The 19866-nt window shown below is 44.0% G+C and overlaps 1 protein-coding gene across 3 annotated transcripts; it reads right to left on the bottom strand.

The window, feature by feature from the left end:
• Window positions 1-903: 903 nt before the first annotated feature.
• LOC135540263 (bromodomain and PHD finger-containing protein 3-like) lies at window positions 904-19273 on the bottom strand. 3 transcript variants are annotated; one of them, XM_064966811.1, is made up of 13 exons: window positions 18959-19273; window positions 6340-7903; window positions 5968-6124; window positions 5733-5864; window positions 5438-5566; window positions 5006-5318; window positions 4527-4805; window positions 3807-4367; window positions 3559-3628; window positions 3374-3450; window positions 3069-3199; window positions 2432-2586; window positions 904-2283 (listed from the first exon to the last, which is right to left on the bottom strand). In XM_064966811.1, exons 2-13 carry the CDS (start codon window positions 7851-7853, stop codon window positions 2088-2090), a joined length of 3714 nt encoding a protein of 1237 aa, XP_064822883.1. In that variant the 5' UTR covers window positions 7854-7903; window positions 18959-19273; the 3' UTR covers window positions 904-2087. The 3 variants fall into 3 exon arrangements, with proteins under 3 accessions (XP_064822883.1, XP_064822881.1, XP_064822882.1); XM_064966809.1 differs by lacking the exon at window positions 18959-19273 and adding an exon at window positions 13344-13648; XM_064966810.1 differs by lacking the exon at window positions 18959-19273 and adding an exon at window positions 13344-13648 and having other exon boundaries at window positions 3069-3166.
• Window positions 19274-19866: the final 593 nt, after the last annotated feature.

Raw genomic sequence — 19866 nt, 5'->3', positions numbered from 1 at the left:
TTTTTAAATAACAGACTCAATTGTCACAATATAAATTAAAATCTAATATTTAGATTTTTTTGCATTCCTTAAATTACTTTGTGTATTATAAACACAGACATTTACATATATACATATGCACATAACCAAGTTTCTCTTTTTTTTCTTCATACCTATGGCTTCAGAGCTCAATCTACAAACCATTTCAAACTAACATTGTGCTTTTCAAGTCATTAAGTCATTGGAGGGTTTGCAAATCACATCTTGCCACTGACTGGAATCCCAAGTTATTGACCTTATTGAAGTGGTTGCAGTGACCCATTTCCTAAGTCATGACGAGACATTCAAAAGTCCTGTGCCATCAAATAGCTGCAACAAGCACACCACCACCATTTCATATATAAAAAAAAGAAATAAACCCAGAAATAGCATCAATGTGTAAAAATGTATAAGAAGCAATGGCATTTCAATGACAAATCTGAATATGCTTTGAATCAAGAAAATCCCCTTTGAGGATAAAATATATACAATGACTTTCTTTGTCTTGATTGGCTTCTGGCTAAAACAAAATGTATATTATTACTAGAGTCATTGCAACAGAGTGGTTGTGTAAAGTACTAAAAAGTAATTAATGAGTAATCAGATGTTCTTAAAAAATATATATCCTAAAGTCCATGTCTTTTAGGAACTCCTCCTCCACATTTCCCCCCAATTCCCAAAATTATAACATTCCCCCTAAAAAAAGGTCAGAGTCAATCAGATCATCACTCATTTTAGGTAGTTGCAGCCAAATATATTGGCACCCTTGCACTTTTCTTAAAGAATTCTGTCTTCTAAAATAAGTTGAAATTACCAAAGAAAATGTTGATCTCCAGATGTTATTGGATTGACAACTTGCAGAACAATTTTTTTTTTTTTTTGGGGGGGGGGGGGGGCTTCAGTTTAAAAAAAAAAAAAAAATTCTGAAAAATAACACCACAAATGATCTTGCTGCACCGTTCTACTGGCAATTTGGCCCACTCTTCAGCTGCAGACTGTTCCAATTCTGTAATGTTTGAGTGGTGCCGATCTCTCCATAGGTTTTTGATGGGATTCAGCTCTGGACTCCAATACATTTCTGGGTGCTTTTTGATGTGTGTTTGGGTTGTTGTCTTGCTGGAAGACCCACACCCTTCAAAAGAGACCCAGTTTTTGGACACCGAGTTGAACATTGTACTCCAAAACACCTTGTAAACATTCAAGGCCATACGTACCAGAGGCATCAAAGCAACCCCACACATTCCCCATGTTTGAGTCTAGGGAGGGTGTTATTTTCTTTGAATGCATAATTTGGTCATTGGTAAACATAGAAAGACCCCACTCCTGAAAGAGACCAGAAAGCCCCATTGAAATTTAAAAAAAAAATTTAAGCCTGGGGTTGCTTTGCTGCCTCTGGGATCCTTGAATGTGTACAAGACATCATCAAATCATGAGATTATCAGGTGTTTGAGTACGATGTTCAACCCAGTGTCCAAAAACTGAGTCTCTGTTGAAGGTTGTGTGTCTTCCAGCAGAACAACTCAAATACACATCAAAAAGCAGCCAGGAATGATTCAAGAATAAAACAGTGAACTGTTCTGGAGTGGCCAGTGATACGTCCAGAACTGAATCCCATCAAAAACCTATGGAGAGATCGGCACCACTCAAACATTGAAGAATTGAAGCCGTCTGCAGCTGAAGCGTAGGACAAATTGCCAGTAGAACGGTGCAGCAAGATAATTATTTTTCAGTTAACTTAGCCAAAGGCTGGACAACAAAGTATTAGCTCCTGCCAATAATGTTGTCCATTCCATTTGCTTTTATTTTTCTAAATTAGAATTGTTAACTTAAGTTTCCCCATAGCAAAATGGTGTACAGCAATGTTGACAATCCAATAGGAACATTATTTGAGAAGAAAGTTAATTATTTAAGAAAACTGTATATTGAACCACTTAAAATCCATGTCCACCTTCTAGTAAATGAATAAAGAAAATGTTATTTTCTCACTGAAGACTGGTGTTATTGGTGAGGGTTTGAGCAGTCCTAGCCAGACAGTTTGCAGTGGATTTTCAGACTGACACTAAAATCCTTCATATAAAATTGGAGGGGTTGAAAGTGAGGTTCCCCTTGACGTGGTTGATAACGTGGTTCAGGTGTATCATGGCACGGTCGTATGCCGTGTGTACAGACTTGCGGACGCTGGGCTTCTTGCCCTCCATCAGGCGCAGTTTGTCCACCGTGTCATCCATCCCCATTTGCAGCAACTTGTCCCGTGGCAGCCATTGCCTGAAAGGAAGAAATAGGGTTCAAAAGAACACAAAAACATACAATAGAAGCAATCAATAGACACACACATCAACTACCCCAAAAAACTGCCTTAGCTACTTAATGTGAGACTAAACTTTAGGCAGAACACTCGTCTTGAATTTCTTACCAGGTCCTTTTGGTGTCAAAGAACAGCACAAGGTAGTGCCTCTCCCCGGTCTCCTTCTGCCTCCGCTCCCCCAGTTTGAGCACGTCCCCAGGAGGCACGGGGATGGGGATGCCATTGTGAAGAAGCCCTTCCTGAGGCATGTCTGGGTCAACAACCTGGGGAAACACATGGGCAGTTTATGTACCCTGTTAGTCTCTGTGGTACAACAATGGGCGAGTTGGTTTTGCATTGGCCGATGCCACGGTTGGGCAGGGTTTGCACATTTTAGACCATTCCATTGCTCATAAAATGAAAACTACACCCACCTCGGGAAACGAGTCATGCAAAACCAACTCGCTGAACTACATCGGGGCGGCAGGTAGCCTAGTGGTTAGAGCATTGGGCCAGTAACTGACAGGTTGCTGGATTGAATCCCTGAGCTGACAAGGTAAAAATCTGTCGTTCTGCCCTTGAACAAGGCAGTTAACCCACTGTTCTTAGGCCGTCATTGTAAATAAGAATTTGTTCTTAACGGACTTGCCTAGTTAAATAAAAGGTTAAACTTATCAACCATTGCTTGTGCCAACCCCCCAAAAATATTGAAAATCAGGCCAACCCTCTTATTGCAATGAATAAGTGACTGAAGTCATGTTCTCACCATTGCTGGGTATGATGGATATCCACGACACTTAGCCCAGACCAGGTCAAGTGGTGTGAGCTCTGTGTCACTATCAAAGGGCAAAAGCATACTTCCCCCTGAGCACAAACACAAAGATGTGGGATGTTGAACTGGAAAAATGGAAATGGTTGAGATGGAAAAATTATTTTCTGTAATGATTTTTAGAATTTTACAGGATTTACTATAATGTATAAATCTATATTTACCAATACACCATTTACTGGAAATTGAAATTGGAGCTATTTTGTCTGACCCTAAGGTCTATGGTGCCTGAACACACTCACCTGAGCCTCCATTCTGGCTCTCTGGGACTTTAGCCAGAGCTGGTTTACCACGGCTGCGTTTGGGTGGCGGGGGGACACTTCATCCATAGACAGAACAAAGGAAAGAGGTATGTTATTTCTGAACATATCCATCTTGGAAATCAATCTCCATTTCAGAAGCATCATGTGTTTAGTGGGATCCTCACCTATGTTTTTGGTCATTGGATGCTATGTCTGAGGAGTCATCTTTGTGCTTTCCTAGACCATTTGTAAAGCCTAGTAGAATACAAATTCTGTACGTCATCATTATGATCTACCCCTCTCTTCCCTTATGCAACTCACAAATAAAGGGTAAAGACATGGTTTCCTTAATAACAAGTAATAACTTATTACTCATCGCCTACAGCTTTAATGAAATGACAGAGCAAATGTAAATAACATTTTTTGTATCTACCTTCTACTTTGACAAGGGAGAGGGGCTTGTCTCCCTCGCTGTCAGAGCTGGGCCCTCTGGACCTCAGGCGGTGGGATGACGGTGAGGAGGGAGTGGGGGGAGGGGCAGGGGTGGAAAGGGCAGTCTCACTGGGAGGTTTTATAATGGTGGGGGAACTGTCCAATCCATTGGTTTTACCCTCAGTGGTCCCTACATACTGTAACTGAGCTGCTCTAATCTTTGCCAGTCTCGCTCCATTTTTAGCTTTCTTGAACAGAACAGATGTCCGTCGGCCAACTCCCATCAAAGGACAGGCGTTAGTGGGGGGACTGGGAGTCTGTGAAGGAGAGAACTTTTCAGAATCCTCCTTCTGTTTGCACGGTGTCGCTGTCTCCTCAACTTCAGCATCATCATCACTCTGCCCTTTTCCCCCACTCGGCGAGGATCTCTGGCGTTTGTAAGAGCGCCCTGGTGACCTTCGCCCTGCGGTCACAAGGCACAGTACGGGTGGCTCAGGTGGGGCATCGCCTGGCAGGGGGGACGACGCTGGGCATGAAGACTCTAGTGTTGGTGGAGAGGCATCTGCAAGAAGGAAACATGCATTCACTTTGTTAGAATAATAAAATCAGAAATGCACAACAGCAAAATCATTAGCTAATTAAACTAACACATCCATACAAGAAAGACTAGTAGAGTTGGACAGCAACAAGCCCATGAACAATCAGAGTACATCCCTCTTACCTTTCCCCGGAGTAGAGGCTGATGTTAAAGGACTGTTCTCCACATTGTCCTTCTTTCCATTTTCTTCCTCCTCTTCCTCTTCCTCTTTCCCGTTGTGCGATTGTGAGCGCTGTTGTTTGTGCGTGACCGTGTTGATCTCTCTACGTAGCAGCCGGATGCGTTTGGTTCGTCCTCCACTGGAGCGCATGGATGCCACCATGTCCAGCTTCTCCAGCAGGGCCTTCAGCTGCTCCTCTGTGGACAGGTGGAGCCTGTTGTCTGGATCCAGGAGAGAGTCCACTGTACAGAACACAAAGGCCGTAAAAGAGAGAACAGGTAGATGAGATGAAGGATGAGAAAAATTAATTTCTGCAATGAAAAGCGCGATTGAATTTCTATAAATAATAATTATTTCTTATGTGTTTTATGATTGTGAAAAGGCATATTTTCCAACTGGGTTGGCCATTCCAAGGCCAACCCAGTTGGTGTGCTCTGCTCACCATCCTCCCAGGTGCATTGGTAGAAGCCATGCTTGTTAGGAGAGTCTGGGAGGTGCATGCCCGTGCTGGGGTCCAACCCGATGCTCTGCGCCTGTCTGTGGGCGTGGCGGAGGACGGCTCCTCCAACCTCTCGTAGGTGCAAGGCGGCTCGGTGGAACGCGGTCTCCTTGGAGTTGTACCTCAGGCAGTTGGACACCATGAGGTTAAAGTCCCCCTCCAGGTCGGTTGTGGAGCAGTAGGCATGGGCCTCCAGTTTGGCACGCATGCTGGATAAATCCATGGGCTTGGAGATGAACTCCAGATAGTCTGGCACCTTCAATTAAAAACATACAAATTAACAGACTATTCAAGAAAAGAAGGAGACAACTGCAGTACTACTTGCTGAATTTTAAATCAATGCAAAAAGTGACCCATTTATCTAACCTTACTAACCTCTGCTAGATTGACAGGCTGAGAGAAAATCTGTGCTGCGTCCTTCTCCTGAAGCTGGTCCAGGGTGGAACGCAGCAGTATTAACGCTGGGGTCAACTTCAGCTCCAGAGCAGCCTGTTGAAGTTTCATCTGGAGGGAGAGAGAGAAAGAGGGAATATAAAAAGGGTGCAGAGTCATTTAAGGAAAGACATAAGAACGATACAGTGATTGTAAAAGTTAATTATTTTCATACGGTATATGCAGATGGTAACTCATGATTATATGTTGACATTTTGTCCTCTGACTGAAACAGTACCTGCTCTCTCTTTAGTCTCTCTCTCTTGCGGACGAGTTCCACCAGGAGCCGGGCTCTCTCCAGGTCCTGCCGCAACTTCTGCCAGTACCGTAGCTCCTCCCTCGCCGCACAAAGCTTCTCATCTGGTTCCCTCTGAACACATGCACACACACATTCAGCTTCACAATTTCTATTTTACCATCAACATGAGATCTATAGTTGACTTTAGGTCTCTCTCTCCCTGTATCTTCCTGACCTGCTCAGCAGTCTTGTGAGCCTGCAGATGTGAGTGCAGGCGCCGGATGAGAGGCATGCCGTTTCGGGACTGACGTTTCAGCAGCCAGTAGTTGTGAAGCCTCTGAATGAACTGGTTCTTCCTCTGCACAGCAACCCCAATGCAAATCTTGTTCAGCCTGTTTACGACATAGCAATAACGGTTCATCATACGTTGGCATCCTTCCACTGTATAGGTGGTGTATTAATAGTTAGTATAAGGCAGCTGTACTGTTACATTAAACAAGCTAAATAAATACACAAACATGTGCTTTCTACAAGCAAATATAGTTTATAAGGAAAACTACTGCTACTGGAAGTAGTGTGTTAGGAGAAGGGGTGTCTGAGGTCAGACCTGTGAGAGGGGATTTGAGGCACCAGCAGCACAGGCACAGCAGAGCGACGGGTCGTCTGACCAGCTAGGCTCTTCTTTCCTTTCTTCTTCTTCTGGCCTTTGGGAGTCTTTTTACTGGGTGGTGCCGGGGGGCTCTGAGTGTATGACCTTTGACCCCTGTTCCCCCTACCTCCCACCAGCCTTCCCTCCACCACCTCATCACCTGACCCATCTCGCCGTGACCCGACTGGGGAGTGATTCTCACAGAAGGCAGTCTTCTTCACAGAGAAGGTGGTTCCGTTGACCCCAGTCTCCCGGACCGGGTCGATCTTCATGAAGAGGCCAGCCTTCTGGGCACAGCTGACATGGAAGGCCCGGTAACAGTTGGCCTTGTGGCACTGGATGGACGCGCCCCGGCCTTTCTGCTTGCACAGGTAGCAGGTGAGCTTCCAGCGGGCTGAGGGGATGTTCTTCACCCCCTCCACTGGCTCCAGGAATACCATGTTGGCAAAGCACACCTCTGGGATCCATATGGCACAGACAACGTGGGCCCAGCGTCCATCACTAGTCTGTTTGAAGGCACCTCCCCGGTTGGGGCAGAGCACACAGTCCACAGGGCGCGAGGGGGACTGCAGACAGCAGCGGCACAGCCACTGGCCCTCAGGAATGTAGGGCACACCGTAACACTCCTGGTGGACGGCCAGGTTGCAGATGTCACAGAACAGGATGACGTTGCTGTTGAGACACTCGTCGTCCAGGCAGACGCAGCAGAAGGCATCCTCGTCTATGGCACTCTGGGACAGGGCCTGGCTCCGTGACTCCAGGATGGACTCCCTCTCCAGACGGTCGATCAGCAGCTCAAAGGTGTCCGGGGAGACGGACGTGTGGCCATCAGATACCCTCTTCTGGTTGACCATCTCCAGCCAGGCCAGGTCCTCCTCGTCCATGTCGTACTCTGCCTCACAGTCCTGCTCCTCCCCTGACTTCTCTACGAAACGGTAGTAGGCCACAGGTAGGGGAGGTGTGTCTAAAGGACACGGACAGTCAAGCACGCGGAAGGTTGGCTCGGGGAGAGGGCTTTGGTGAGAAGGGTGTTGGGAGGAATTGGTGTGGCTTTGAGTGTACTGCTGACTGCCAGAACGTCGGCTCTGGTGAGATGAGGTTTTGCTTTCCCTCCTGCGGCCCTTTGTGTTGGGAGGTTTGCGCCCTGGTCTGGCTCTGCTCTGGGTTTGTTCGCTGTTCTCTTTGTTACTGTTGCACTCAACAATGTCCTGAGCCATCATCTCATCCTCTGTGATGACTGGCAGAGGGTCGGTGATGCTGATCCTGTGAAGCCTTCCATCCAGGTCCACCTCCACCATCTTCTGGGCCTGAGCATAGGTCAAAGTTTCTCTAGATGGAGATAGCTGCAGTCTATAGGGGGAAGGTGGCCGCAGCTGAACACTGGAGTCCCTGCCCCTCCCCCTCCCTCTACCCCTGCCCATCTCAAGGCCAACTACTCCTGGCCTGCATCCCCTCCTCCGCAGCCTCCTCATGGGGGTTTGCACTAGCTTTCTAGATTGGAGAGGGCGAGGAGGACGGAGTTCTGCAAAAGAAGGAAAGAAAAAACCTAATCTGCTAAATTCAGAATTTCACAGTAAGTCAATAGAGGAACTAATTAGAAGATATCATTCATGACATTTCAAATGTAGGCTGATTACATATCACATTAGGAGTTGACAGATAAGAAAAACCCACCAGAGTAAATTTGAAACAGTCAAACACCAACTCATCAACATACTGTAGCTAATCCACTCTCCAGTGCCAGCCAATGAGATATATTTATTTTCAAACTATCTTTAGAGCATTCGGAAAGCATTCAGACCCCTTGACTTTTTCCACGTTACAGCCTTATTCTAAAATGTATTAAATTAATTGTTGTCCTCGTCAAATCTACACACAAAAACCGGTTTAGACATTTTTGAAAGTCTATTAAAAACAGAACTACCTTATTTACACAAGCATTCAGACCCCTTTCTATGAGAGTCAAAATTGAGCTCAGGTGCATCCTGTTTCCATTGATCATCCTTCAGTCCACCTGTGGTAAATTAAATAGATTGAACGTTTGGAAAGGCACACCTGTGTACAGTGCCTTGCGAAAGTATTCGGCCCCCTTGAACTTTGCGACCTTTTGCCACATTTCAGGCTTCAAACAAAGATATAAAACTGTATTTTTTTGTGAAGAATCAACAACAAGTGGGACACAATCATGAAGTGGAACGACATTTATTGGATATTTCAAACTTTTTTAACAAAACAAAAACTGAAAAATTGGGCGTGAAAAATTATTCAGCCTCCTTAAGTTAATACTTTGTAGCGCCACCTTTTGCTGCGATTACAGCTGTAAGTCGCTTGGGGTATGTCTCTATCAGTTTTGCACATCGAGAGACTGAAATTTTTTCCCATTCCTCCTTGCAAAACAGATCGAGCTCAGTGAGGTTGGATGGAGAGCATTTGTGAACAGCAGTTTTCAGTTCTTTCCACAGATTCTCGATTGGATTCAGGTCTGGACTTTGACTTGGCCATTCTAACACCTGGATATGTTTATTTTTGAACCATTCCATTGTAGATTTTGCTTTATGTTTTGGATCATTGTCTTGTTGGAAGACAAATCTCCGTCCCAGTCTCAGGTCTTTTGCAGACTCCATCAGGTTTTCTTCCAGAATGGCCCTGTATTTGGCTCCATCCATCTTCCCATCAATTTTAACCATCTTCCCTGTCCCTGCTGAAGAAAAGCAGGCCCAAACCATGATGCTGCCACCACCATGTTTGACAGTGGGGATGGTGTGTTCAGGGTTATGGGCTGTGTTGCTTTTACGCCAAACATAACGTTTTGCATTGTTGCCAAAAAGTTCAATTTTGGTTTCATCTGACCAGAGCACCTTCTTCCACATGTTTGGTGTGTCTCCCAGGTGGCTTGTGGCAAACTTTAAACGACACTTTTTAGGGATATCTTTAAGAAATGGCTTTCTTCTTGCCACTCTTCCATAAAGGACAGATTTGTGCAATATACGACTGATTGTTGTCCTATGGACAGTGTCTCCCACCTCAGCTGTAGATCTCTGCAGTTCATACAAAGTGATCATGGGCCTCTTGGCTGCATCTCTGATCAGTCTTCTCCTTGTATGAGCTGAAAGTTTAGAGGGACGGCCAGGTCTTGGTAGATTTGCAGTGGTCTGATACTCCTTCCATTTCAATATTATCGCTTGCACAGTGCTCCTTGGGATGTTTAAAGCTTGGGAAATCTTTTTGTATCCAAATCCGCCTTTAAACTTCTTCACAACAGTATCTCGGACCTGCCTGGTGTGTTCCTTCTTCATGATGCTCTCTGCGCTTTTAACGGACCTCTGAGACTATCACAGTGCAGGTGCATTTATACGGAGACTTGATTACACACAGGTGGATTGTATTTATCATCATTAGTCATTTAGGTCAACATTGGATCATTCAGAGATCCTCACTGAACTTCTGGAGAGAGTTTGCTGCACTGAAAGTAAAGGGGCTGAATAATTTTGCACGCCCAATTTTTCAGTTTTTGATTTGTTAAAAAAGTTTGAAATATCCAATAAATGTCGTTCCACTTCATGATTGTGTCCCACTTGTTGTTGATTCTTCACAAAAAAATACAGTTTTATATCTTTATGTTTGAAGCCTGAAATGTGGCAAAAGGTCGTAAAGTTCAAGGGGGCCAAATACTTTCGCAAGGCATTGTATATAAAAAGTCCCACAGTTGACAGTGCATGTCAGAGCAAAAGCCAAGCCATGAGGTCGAAGGAATTGTCTGTAGAGCTTCAAAACAGGATTGTCGAGGCACAGATCTGGGGAAGGGTACCAAAGCATTTCTGCAGCATTGAAGGTCCCCAAGAACACAATGGCCTCCATCATTATTGGAGGTTCCTAGAGCTGACCGCCTGGCCAAACTGAGCAATCGGGGGAGAAGGGCCTTGGGCAGGGAGAAGAGCAAGAACCCAATGGTCACTCTGACAGAGCTCCTCTGTGGAGATGGGATAACCTTCCAGAAGGACAACCATCTCTGCAGCACTCCAGCCTTTATGGTAGAGTGGCCAGGCAGAAACCACTCCTCAGTAAAAAGCAAGACAGCCCGCTTGGAGTTTTCCAAACGGCACCTAAAGGACTCTCATAAACAAGACTCTGGTCTGATGAAACCGGAATGCCAAGTGCCATGTCTTGTGGAAATCACTACAGAAATCCCTACGGTGAAGCATGGTGGTGGCAGCATTATGTGTGGGGACTTTTTTCAGGGACTGTGAGACTAGTCAAGATCAAGGGAAAGATGAACGGAGTAAAACAGAGAGATCCTTGATGAAGAGGGCTCTGGAGCAGGTTTTGACCTCAAACTGGGGTGAAGGTTCACCTTCCAACAGGACATCGACCCTAGGCACACAGCAAAGACGACGCAGGAGTGGCTTCGGGACAAATCTTGCAATGTCCTTGAGTGGCCCAGCCAGAGCCTGGAACTGAAAATAGCTGTGCAGAAACACTCCCCCATCCACCCACATAGCTTTAGAGGATTGGGTGAAACTCCCCAAATACAGGTGTGCCAAGCTCGTAGCATCATACCCAAGCAGACTTGAGGCTGTAATCGCTGCCAAAGGTGCTTCAACAAAGTACTGAGTAAAGGGTCTGAATACTTATGTAAATGTGACAGGTTTTTAGAAATTTGGCAAATGTATTAAAAATAAAAAACTGTTTTTGCTTTGTTATTATTGGGTATTGTGTGTAGATTGATGGAGAAAAAACAACAATTTCATCCATTTTAGAATAAGGCTGTAACATAACAAAATGTGGAAAAAGTCGAGAGGTCTGAATACTTTCTGAATGCACTGTATCGAAACACAAGAGTATGTAGACAACCCTTAAAATTGTGGATTTGGCTATTTTAGCCACACCCATTGCTGACAGGTGTATAAAATTAAAGTACGCAGCCATACAATCTATATAGACAAACATTGTCAGTAGAATGGCCTTACTGAAGAGCTCAGTGACTTTCCACTGTTGTACTGCGCCATTTTTTTCCTGTTTGTGGCCCGTTAGCTTGCAAGATTCTTTCCATTCTCCTTTGACCGCGCATCAACGAGCTGTTTTTACCCACAGAACTGCCTCGGACTGGATTTGTATTTGTCACACCATTATCGGTAAAACCCTAGACACTGTCGTGCGTGAAAAGCCCAGGAGTCCGGCCGTTTCTGAGATACTGGAACCGGCAAGCCTGGCACCGACACTCAAAGTCGCTTAGGAGTGGGTCTAGGGTTTCCGGGATGGTGGTATTGATGTGAGCCATGAAGTGCTTTGAAAGGCTGGTCAACTGAAGAACATACACACATCCAGCTACTTTCCGTAGGTGCTGGAGTTGTAGGCAAACTCATGGAAAACAGAATGGAAAACGCTGCACACTGCTGCTCACATCAACACCATGATCCCGGACACCCTAGACCCACTCCAATTTGCATACTGCTCAAACACTGCCCTTTCCCACCTGGACAAAAGGAACACCTATGTGAGAATGCTGTTCATTGATTCCTGCTCAGCATTCAACACCATAGCACAGTCAAAGCTCACTACTAAGCTAAGGACCCTGGGACTAAACAGCTCCCTCTGCAACAGGACCCTGTTCTTCCTGACAGGCCAACCCCAAGGTGGTGAGGGTAGACAACAACACATATGCTTCTGTGATCCTCAACATGGGGGCCCCTCAAGAGTGAGTGCAAGGTCCCCTCCTGTATCCCGTTCACCGACGACTATGTGGTCAAGCACGACTCCAACACCATCATTAAGTTTGCCGACGATCACCGACAACGACGAGACAGCTTATAGGGAGGAGGTGAGAGACAACAACCTCTACCGCAACGTAAGCAAGATAAAGGAGCTGATCATAGACTACAGGAAAAGGAGGGCTAAGCACGCTCCCATTCACATCGACTGGGCTATAGTGGAATGGATCCTTTGTGTCCACTAACAAACTATCATGGTCCAAACACACCAACGCCTTTTCTCCCTCAGGAGTTTGAAAATATATGGCATGGGTCCTCTGATCATCAAAATGTTCTACAGCTGCATCACCAAGAGCATCACCGCCTTATATGGCAACTGCTCGGCATCTGACCGTAAGCTACAGAGGGTAGTGTGTATGGCCCATCACTGGGGCCAAGTGTCCTGCCATCCAGGACCTTTATGCGGGGCGGCAGGGTAGCCTAGTGGTTAGAGAGTTGGACTAGTAACAGGAAGGTTGCAAGTTCAAACCCCCGAGCTGACAAGGTACAAATCTGTCGTACTGGCCCTGAACAGGCAGTTAGCCTGTTCCTAGGCCGTCGTTGAAAATAAGAATTTGTTCTTAACTGACTTGCCTAGTAAATAAAAAAAATACCAGGCAGTGTCAGAGGATGGCCCTAAAAATTGTCAAAGACTCCAGCCACCCAAGTCAGACTTTCCATGTGGAAAGTGGAACCGGAGCACCAAGTCTACAGTAGGTCCAAAAGGCTCATTAACAGCTTCTAAACCCAAGTCATAAGACTGCTCAACAATGAAATAAATTGCTCCCCAGACAATTTGCATTGACTATTTGCATTTTTTTTTACACTGTTGCTACTCGCTGTTTATCATCTATGTATAGTCACTTTACCCCTACCTACATGGACAGTACCAGTCACACCTCCTCATTCAAGGGTTTTTCTTTATTTTTACAATCTTCTACATTGTAGAATAATAGTGAAGAAATCAAAACTATGAAATAACACATATGGAATCATGTAGTAACCAAAAATGTTAAACAAATCAAAATATATTTTAGATACTTCAAAGTAGCCACCATTTGCCTTGATGACAGCATTACACACTCTTGGCATTCTCTCAACCAGTTGTAAGATTGAGAGAATCACCTGGAATTAATTTCCAACAGTCTGGACCGAGTTCCCACATATGCTGAGCACTTGCTGGCTGAATTTCCTTCACTCTGCAGTCAAACTCACCACAAACCATCTCAATTGGGTTGAGGTCGGGTGATTGTGGAGGCCAGGTTATCTGATGGAGCACTCCATCACTCTCCTTCTTGGTCAAATAGCCCTTACACAGCCTGGGGCATGTGGAGTCATTGTTCTGTTGAAAAACAAATGATAGTCCCACTAAGCGCAAACCAGATGGGATGGCATATCGCTGCAGAATGCTGTGCTAGCCATGCTGGTTAAGTGTGCCTTGAATTGTAAATAAAATCACTGACAGTGTCAACAGCAAAGTACCACCACACCTCCTTCCTCCATGCTTTACGGTGGGAACCACACGGATATCATCCATTCACTTACTCTGCGTCTCACAAAGACACACAGTTGAACCAAAAATTTCAAATTTGGACTGGTCTAGTGTCCATTGAGCGTATTTCTTGGCCCAAGCAAGTCTTTTATTGGTGTCTTAAAGTAATGACGGACTGTCATTTCTATTTTCTTATTTGAGCTGTTTGTTCTTGCCATAATATGGACTTGGTCTTGTATCAAATCTTCTGTATTTAAACAATATATATACATTTCCCCTTTATTTAAACAGGTAGGCAAGTTGAGAACAAGTTCTCATTTACAACTGCGACCTGGCCAAGATAAAGCAGTGCGACAAAAACAACAGAGTTACACATGGGATAAACAAACGTAGTCAATAACACAATATGTATACAGTGTGTGCAAATGAAGTATGGAGGTAAGGCAACAAATAGGCCAATACTGGTGAAGTAATCACAATTTAACAATTTACACTGGAGTGATATACAGTTGAAGTCGGAAGTTTACATACACCTTAGCCAAATACATTTAAACTCAGTTTTTCAAAATTTCTGGCATTTAATCCTAGTAAAACGTCCGTGTCTTAGGTCAGTTTGGATCACCATCTCATTTTAAGTATGTGAAATGTCAGAATAATAGTAGAGAGAATGATTTTTTTCAGCTTTTATTTCTTTCATTACATTCCCAGTGGGTCAGAAGTTTACATACACTCCATTAGTATTTGGTAGCATTGCCTTTAAATTGTTTAACTTGGGTCAAATGTTTCAGGTAGCCATTCACAAGCTTCCCAAAATAAGTTGGGTGAATTTTGGCCCATTCCTCCTGACAGAGCTGGCGTAACTCAGGTCAGGTTTGTAGGCCTCCTTACTCGCACAAGCTTTTTCAGTTCTGCCCACAAATTTTCTATAGGATTGAGATCAGGGCTTTGTGAGGGCCACTCCAATACCTCGACTTTGTTGTCCTGAAGCCATTTTGCAACAACTTTGGAAGTATGCTTGGGGTCAATGTCCATTTGGAAGAACCATTTGCGACCAAGCTTTAACTTCCTGACTGATGTCTTGAGATGTTGCTTCAATTTATCCACATAATTTTCCTGTCTCATGATGCCATCTATTTTGTGAAGTACACCAGTCCCTCCTGCAACAAAGCACCTCCACAACATGATGCTGCCACCCCCGTTCTTCACGGTTTGGATGGTGATCTTTGGCTTGCAAGCCTCCCCCTTTTTCCTCCAAACATAAATGGTCATTAGGGCCAAACAGTTCTATTTTTGTTTCATCAGACCAGAGGACATTTCTCCAAAAAGTACGATCTTTGTCCCCATGTGCAGTTGCAAACTGTAGTCTGGCTTTTTTTAATGGCAGTTTTGGAGCAGTGGCTTCTTCCTTGCTGAGCAGCCATTCAGGTTATGTCAATATAGGACTAATTTTACTGTGGATATAGATACTTTTGTACCAGTTTCCTCAAACATCTTCACAAGGTAATTTGCTGTTGTTCTGGGATTGACTTGCACTTTTCGCACCAAAGTACATTCATCTCTAGGAGACAGAACGCATCTCCTTTCTGAGCGGTATGACGGCTGCGTGGTCCCATGGTGTTTATATGTGCGTACTATTGTTTGTTTGATGAACGTGGTACCTTCAAGCGTTTGGAAATTGCTACCAAGGATGAACCAGACTTGTGGAGGTCTACATTTATTTTCCTGAGGTCTTGGCTGATTTATTTAGATTTTCCCATGGTGTGAAGCAAAGAGGCACTGAGTTTGAAGGTAGGCCTTGAAATACATCCACAGGTACACCTCCAATTGACTCAAATGATGACAATTAGCCTATCAGAAGCTTCTAAAGCCATGACATAATTTTTGGGAATTTTCCGAAGCTGTTTAAAGGCACAGTCAACTTAGTGTATGTAAACTTCTGACCCACTGGAATTGTGATACAGTGAAATATAAGTGAAATAATCTGTCTGTTAACAATTGTTAGAAAAATTACTTGTGTCATGCACAAAGTAGATGTCCTAACCGACTTGCCAAAACTGTAGTTTGTTAACAACAACTTTACATCTAAGTGTATGTAAACTTTCGACTTCAACTGTGTGTGCAGATGAGGACGTGCAAGTAGAAATACTGGTGTGCATAAGAGCAGAAAAACAAAAACAAATATGGGGAGGTAGTTGGTTGGATGGGCTATTTACAGATGGGCTGTGTACAATTGCAGCGATCGGGTAAGCTGCTCTGACAGCTGATGCTTGAAGTTAGTGAGGGAGATATGAGACTCCAGCTTCAGTGATTTTTGCAATCCGTTCCAGTCATTGGCAGCAGAGAACTGGAAGGAAAGGCGGCCAAATGAGGTGTTGGCTTTGGGGATGACCAGTAAAATATACCTGCTGGAGTGCGTGCTACGGGTGGGTGTTGCTATGGTGACCAGTGAGCTGAGATAAGGCAGAGCTTTACCTAGCAAAGACTTATGGATGACCTGGAGGCAGTGGGTTTGGCGATGAATATGGAGCGAGGACCAGCCAACGAGAGCATACAGGTCGCATCGGTGGGTAGTATATGGGGCTTTGGTGACAAAACAGATGGCACCGACTGCATCCAATTTGCAGTAGCAGGGCGGTGTGGCCTTGGGCCTGTTGCTGTGGGGGGTGAGGAGCTGTTGGCTGGGGTTGGGGTAGCCGGGTGCAAAGCATGGCCAGCCGTAGAGAAATTCTTATTAAAAATTCTTGATTAGCGTGTATTTATCAGTGGTGAGTGTTTCCTAGTCTCAATGCAGTGGGCAGCTGGGAGGACGTACTCTTATTCTCCATGGACATTAGTGTCCCAAAACGTTTTGGAATTAGTGCTGCAGGATGCAAATTTCTGTTTGAAAAAGCTAGCCTTTGCTTTCCTAACTATGTATATTGGTTACTGACTTCCCTGAAAAGTTGCACATCGCGGGGACTATTTGAAGCTAGTGCAGTACGCCACAGGGTGTTTTTGTGCTCTTCAAGGACAGTCAAGTCTGGAGTGAAAAAAGGGCTATATCTGTTCTTAGTTCTACATTTTTTGAAAGGGACCATGCTTGTTTAAGATGGTGAGGAAATCACTTTTAAAGAACAACCAGGCATCCTCTACTGACGGGATGAGGTCAATATCCTTCTAGGATACCCAGGCCAAGTCGATTACAAAGGCCTGCAGAAGTGTTTGAGGGAGCGTTTGACAGTGATGAGGGGTGATCTTTAACCATGGAACCATAACGGATGCAGGCAATGAGGCAGTGGTCATTGAGATCCTGTTTAAAAACAGCACAGGTATATTTAGAGGGCAAGTTGGTCAGGATGATACAGTGGGGCAAAAAAGTATTTAGTCAGCCACCAATTGTGCAAGTTCTCCCACTTAAAAAGATGAGAGAAGGTCCTCGAGTGGCCTAGACAAAATCTTAGGAGGGAGTTGAAAGTCTGTGTTGCCCAGCAACAGCCCCAAAACATCACTGCTCTAGAGGAGATCTGCATGGAGGAAGGGGCCAAAATACCAGCAACAGTGTGTGAAAACCTTGTGAAGACATACAGAAAACGTTTGACCTCTGTCATTGCCAACAAAGGGTATATAACAAAGTATTGAGATAAACTTTTGTTATTGACCAAATACTTATTTTCCACCATAATTTGCAAATAAATTCATTTAAAAAAATCCTACAATGTGATTTTCTGGATGTTTTTCTTCTCATTTTGTCTGTCATAGTTGAAGTGTACCTATGATGAAAATTACAGGCCTCTCATCTTTTTAAATGGGAGAACTTGCACAATTGGTGGCTGACTAAATACTTTTTTGCCCCACTGTATCTATGAGGGTGCCCATGTTTACGGATTTGGGGTTGTACCTGGTATGTTCCTTGATAATTTGTGTGAGATTGAGGGCATCTATCTTAGATTGTAGGACGGCCGGGGTGTTAAGCATATCCCAATTTAGGTCACAGAGTAGTATGAACTCTTGACTATAGATGGGGTGCAATCAATTCACATCCCTACCTTGTCACAACACAACTGATTGGTTCAAACACATTGAGGAAAGAAATTCCACAAATTAACTTAACAAGGCACACCTGTTAATTGAAATGCATTTCAGGTGACTAACTCATGAAGCTGGTTGAGAGAGTGTGTAAAGCTGTCATCAAGGCAAAGGCGGCTACTTTGAAGAATCTCAAACACTTTTTTGGTTACAACGTGATTCCGTGTGTAAAAATAGTAAAAATAAAGAAAAACCCTTGAATGAGTAAGTGTCCAAATGTTTGACTGGTACTGCACATATTACCTCAATGACCTTGACTTTCCTGTACCAGCACATATGACTCGGTACCCCCTGTAACCAGCCTTGTTATTGTTATTTTATTCAGTTACTTTTTATACTTATTTAGTAAATATTTTCTTAAAAACGGAATTGTTGTTTAAGGGATTTTAAGTACACCAGTAGGTCTACACAATTTGATTTGGAGGTCACTCATTTTGGCTGTTCTAAGGTTCAATTAACAGTAACTGAATACCCTGATGCCTGCTTTATATAGCATGTCACGAACACGTGACTCACCGTCTGTAGGACCGAACCATTTTCGTGAATGTGGTGGTTGTACCTAATAAACTGAGTGTATAAATACACATCATTGGTGTCAGTCTGCAACAAGTTTGTGTAAGACAAGAGAGACTCACATGAACATTATTCTATTTCTGGACAAAATAGCCACACAGCAAAAAATATTTGGCCTACTGATTTTACTAGTCATCTGCAATCTAAAACAAATTAGTGTTTTTCTGATATGCGATGAATTAATCTAAAAGTAATTTGATATTACACACAGTTTAGAACCTGCGAACATGACACTCGAGAGTACATCTCGACATCCAATCACGTCTCGAGACCATTGCACACGTATTTGTCTTGCCAATCAACTGCTCGTATTATTTTCTGCTTACAGCTGAACATAAGATATAGTTGGGTTGCGGGGCGCTAAATACCAAACCGAGTATCCCGACTGTCAGCCATTTTATCCGTTCAACAACATTTGCAGTCAACACTATTATTGTGAACTGATACGCAACCGATAAAAACAATGGCAACAGCACAACCGGGGCACTATAGCCAGGTTAACACTGTGCACAACTGTACAATTGCCATGTCGGCTAGATTGCCGTAATATATGCGTCCTCGTATGTGTACGCAGGCTACAGACCCTTCAGTATAACTAGGTTAGCGCAAACTAGCTTGTACATAACTAGCTCGACATGACGAACGCCACATCTTATGAAGCAAAAACAAACAAGTCAGCCAAAATGTCGGAAGTGTTTACCTTGTTTAACGTGATCCTATGGTATGCGCAAGCCAGAGAAATGTAATATTAGATAGCTAATGTTGAAATACGACCGAAAAGGACCTCCTAATAACAAGCTAGGGCATTGCTAGCCGGTAATTTCAGGGGCGACAGCGTCATCTTCAGCACTTCAGTCCTCCATGGTGACTTCAGACAAATGCTCAAACTCGACCTGGTTACATATCTGTGATTTAGACGTTTTCAACTGGAAATATATACACTAATTGTTACATAAAATTATGTAAGATATGTCAGGTTGATGTAGCTAGCTAGATATTCAGTCAAGATGGCTTGAAAAATACGCCCCTTTGGGGAAAAAAAAACTAGCACAGCCAATTGTGCGTCCTATTTTTGCCGCGTACACAGCGCGCATTCGATTATGATTGGCCAACACAGAAACCCCATTGCATCGAGTTGCAACCGGAGCACATATTAGCGCAAATCGTTGAGAAAAACTCGACATTTCTTGCGCGCCTTAACTTCATTATCGACGCACAACAATATTTCACACCTGTTACGTCCAGTACAGTGTTGCTTAGAAGTTGTATTCCTTTTGATACGTTGGTTACGGTTAAAAAAAATTGGTGAACCAGGTGCTTAATGTAGGCTGTGCCTGTATGCATAGCCTTTTTTCTGCATAGTTGTCACAATTTATTGCAGATACAAAAAAATAGATTTTGATTAATGAAGGGGCCACATATATGCAGCCAAGAGTTAGACATGTAAGAGGAATAGCACCATGCAGGTGAACTAGCCAGGTCCAGGGCGGCAGGGTATCCTAGTGGTGAGAGCGTTGGACTAGTAACTGGAAAGTTGCAAGTTCAAACCCCTGAGCTGACAATCTACAAATCTGTCGTTCTGCCCCTGAACAGGCAGTTAACCCACTG

This window comes from Oncorhynchus masou, chromosome 5 (genome assembly GCF_036934945.1).
Source record: "Oncorhynchus masou masou isolate Uvic2021 chromosome 5, UVic_Omas_1.1, whole genome shotgun sequence".
NCBI classification, from domain to species: Eukaryota; Metazoa; Chordata; class Actinopteri; order Salmoniformes; family Salmonidae; genus Oncorhynchus; species Oncorhynchus masou.
The sequence above is the reverse complement of the archived record's forward strand: the minus strand, read 5'-3'. Positions and strand labels throughout refer to the sequence as shown.

What these genes read in the sequence shown, in the direction of transcription:
- LOC135540263 (XM_064966809.1), bottom strand. An exon ending in CCTCAAATCCCCTCTCACAG is followed by an intron (nt 6,125 to 6,339) that starts GTCTGACCTCAG and finishes TGTCGTAAACAG; the next exon opens with GCTGAACAAGATTTGCATTG. An exon ending in TTTGACACCAAAAGGACCTG is followed by an intron (nt 2,284 to 2,431) that starts GTAAGAAATTCA and finishes TCTTCCTTTCAG; the next exon opens with GCAATGGCTGCCACGGGACA.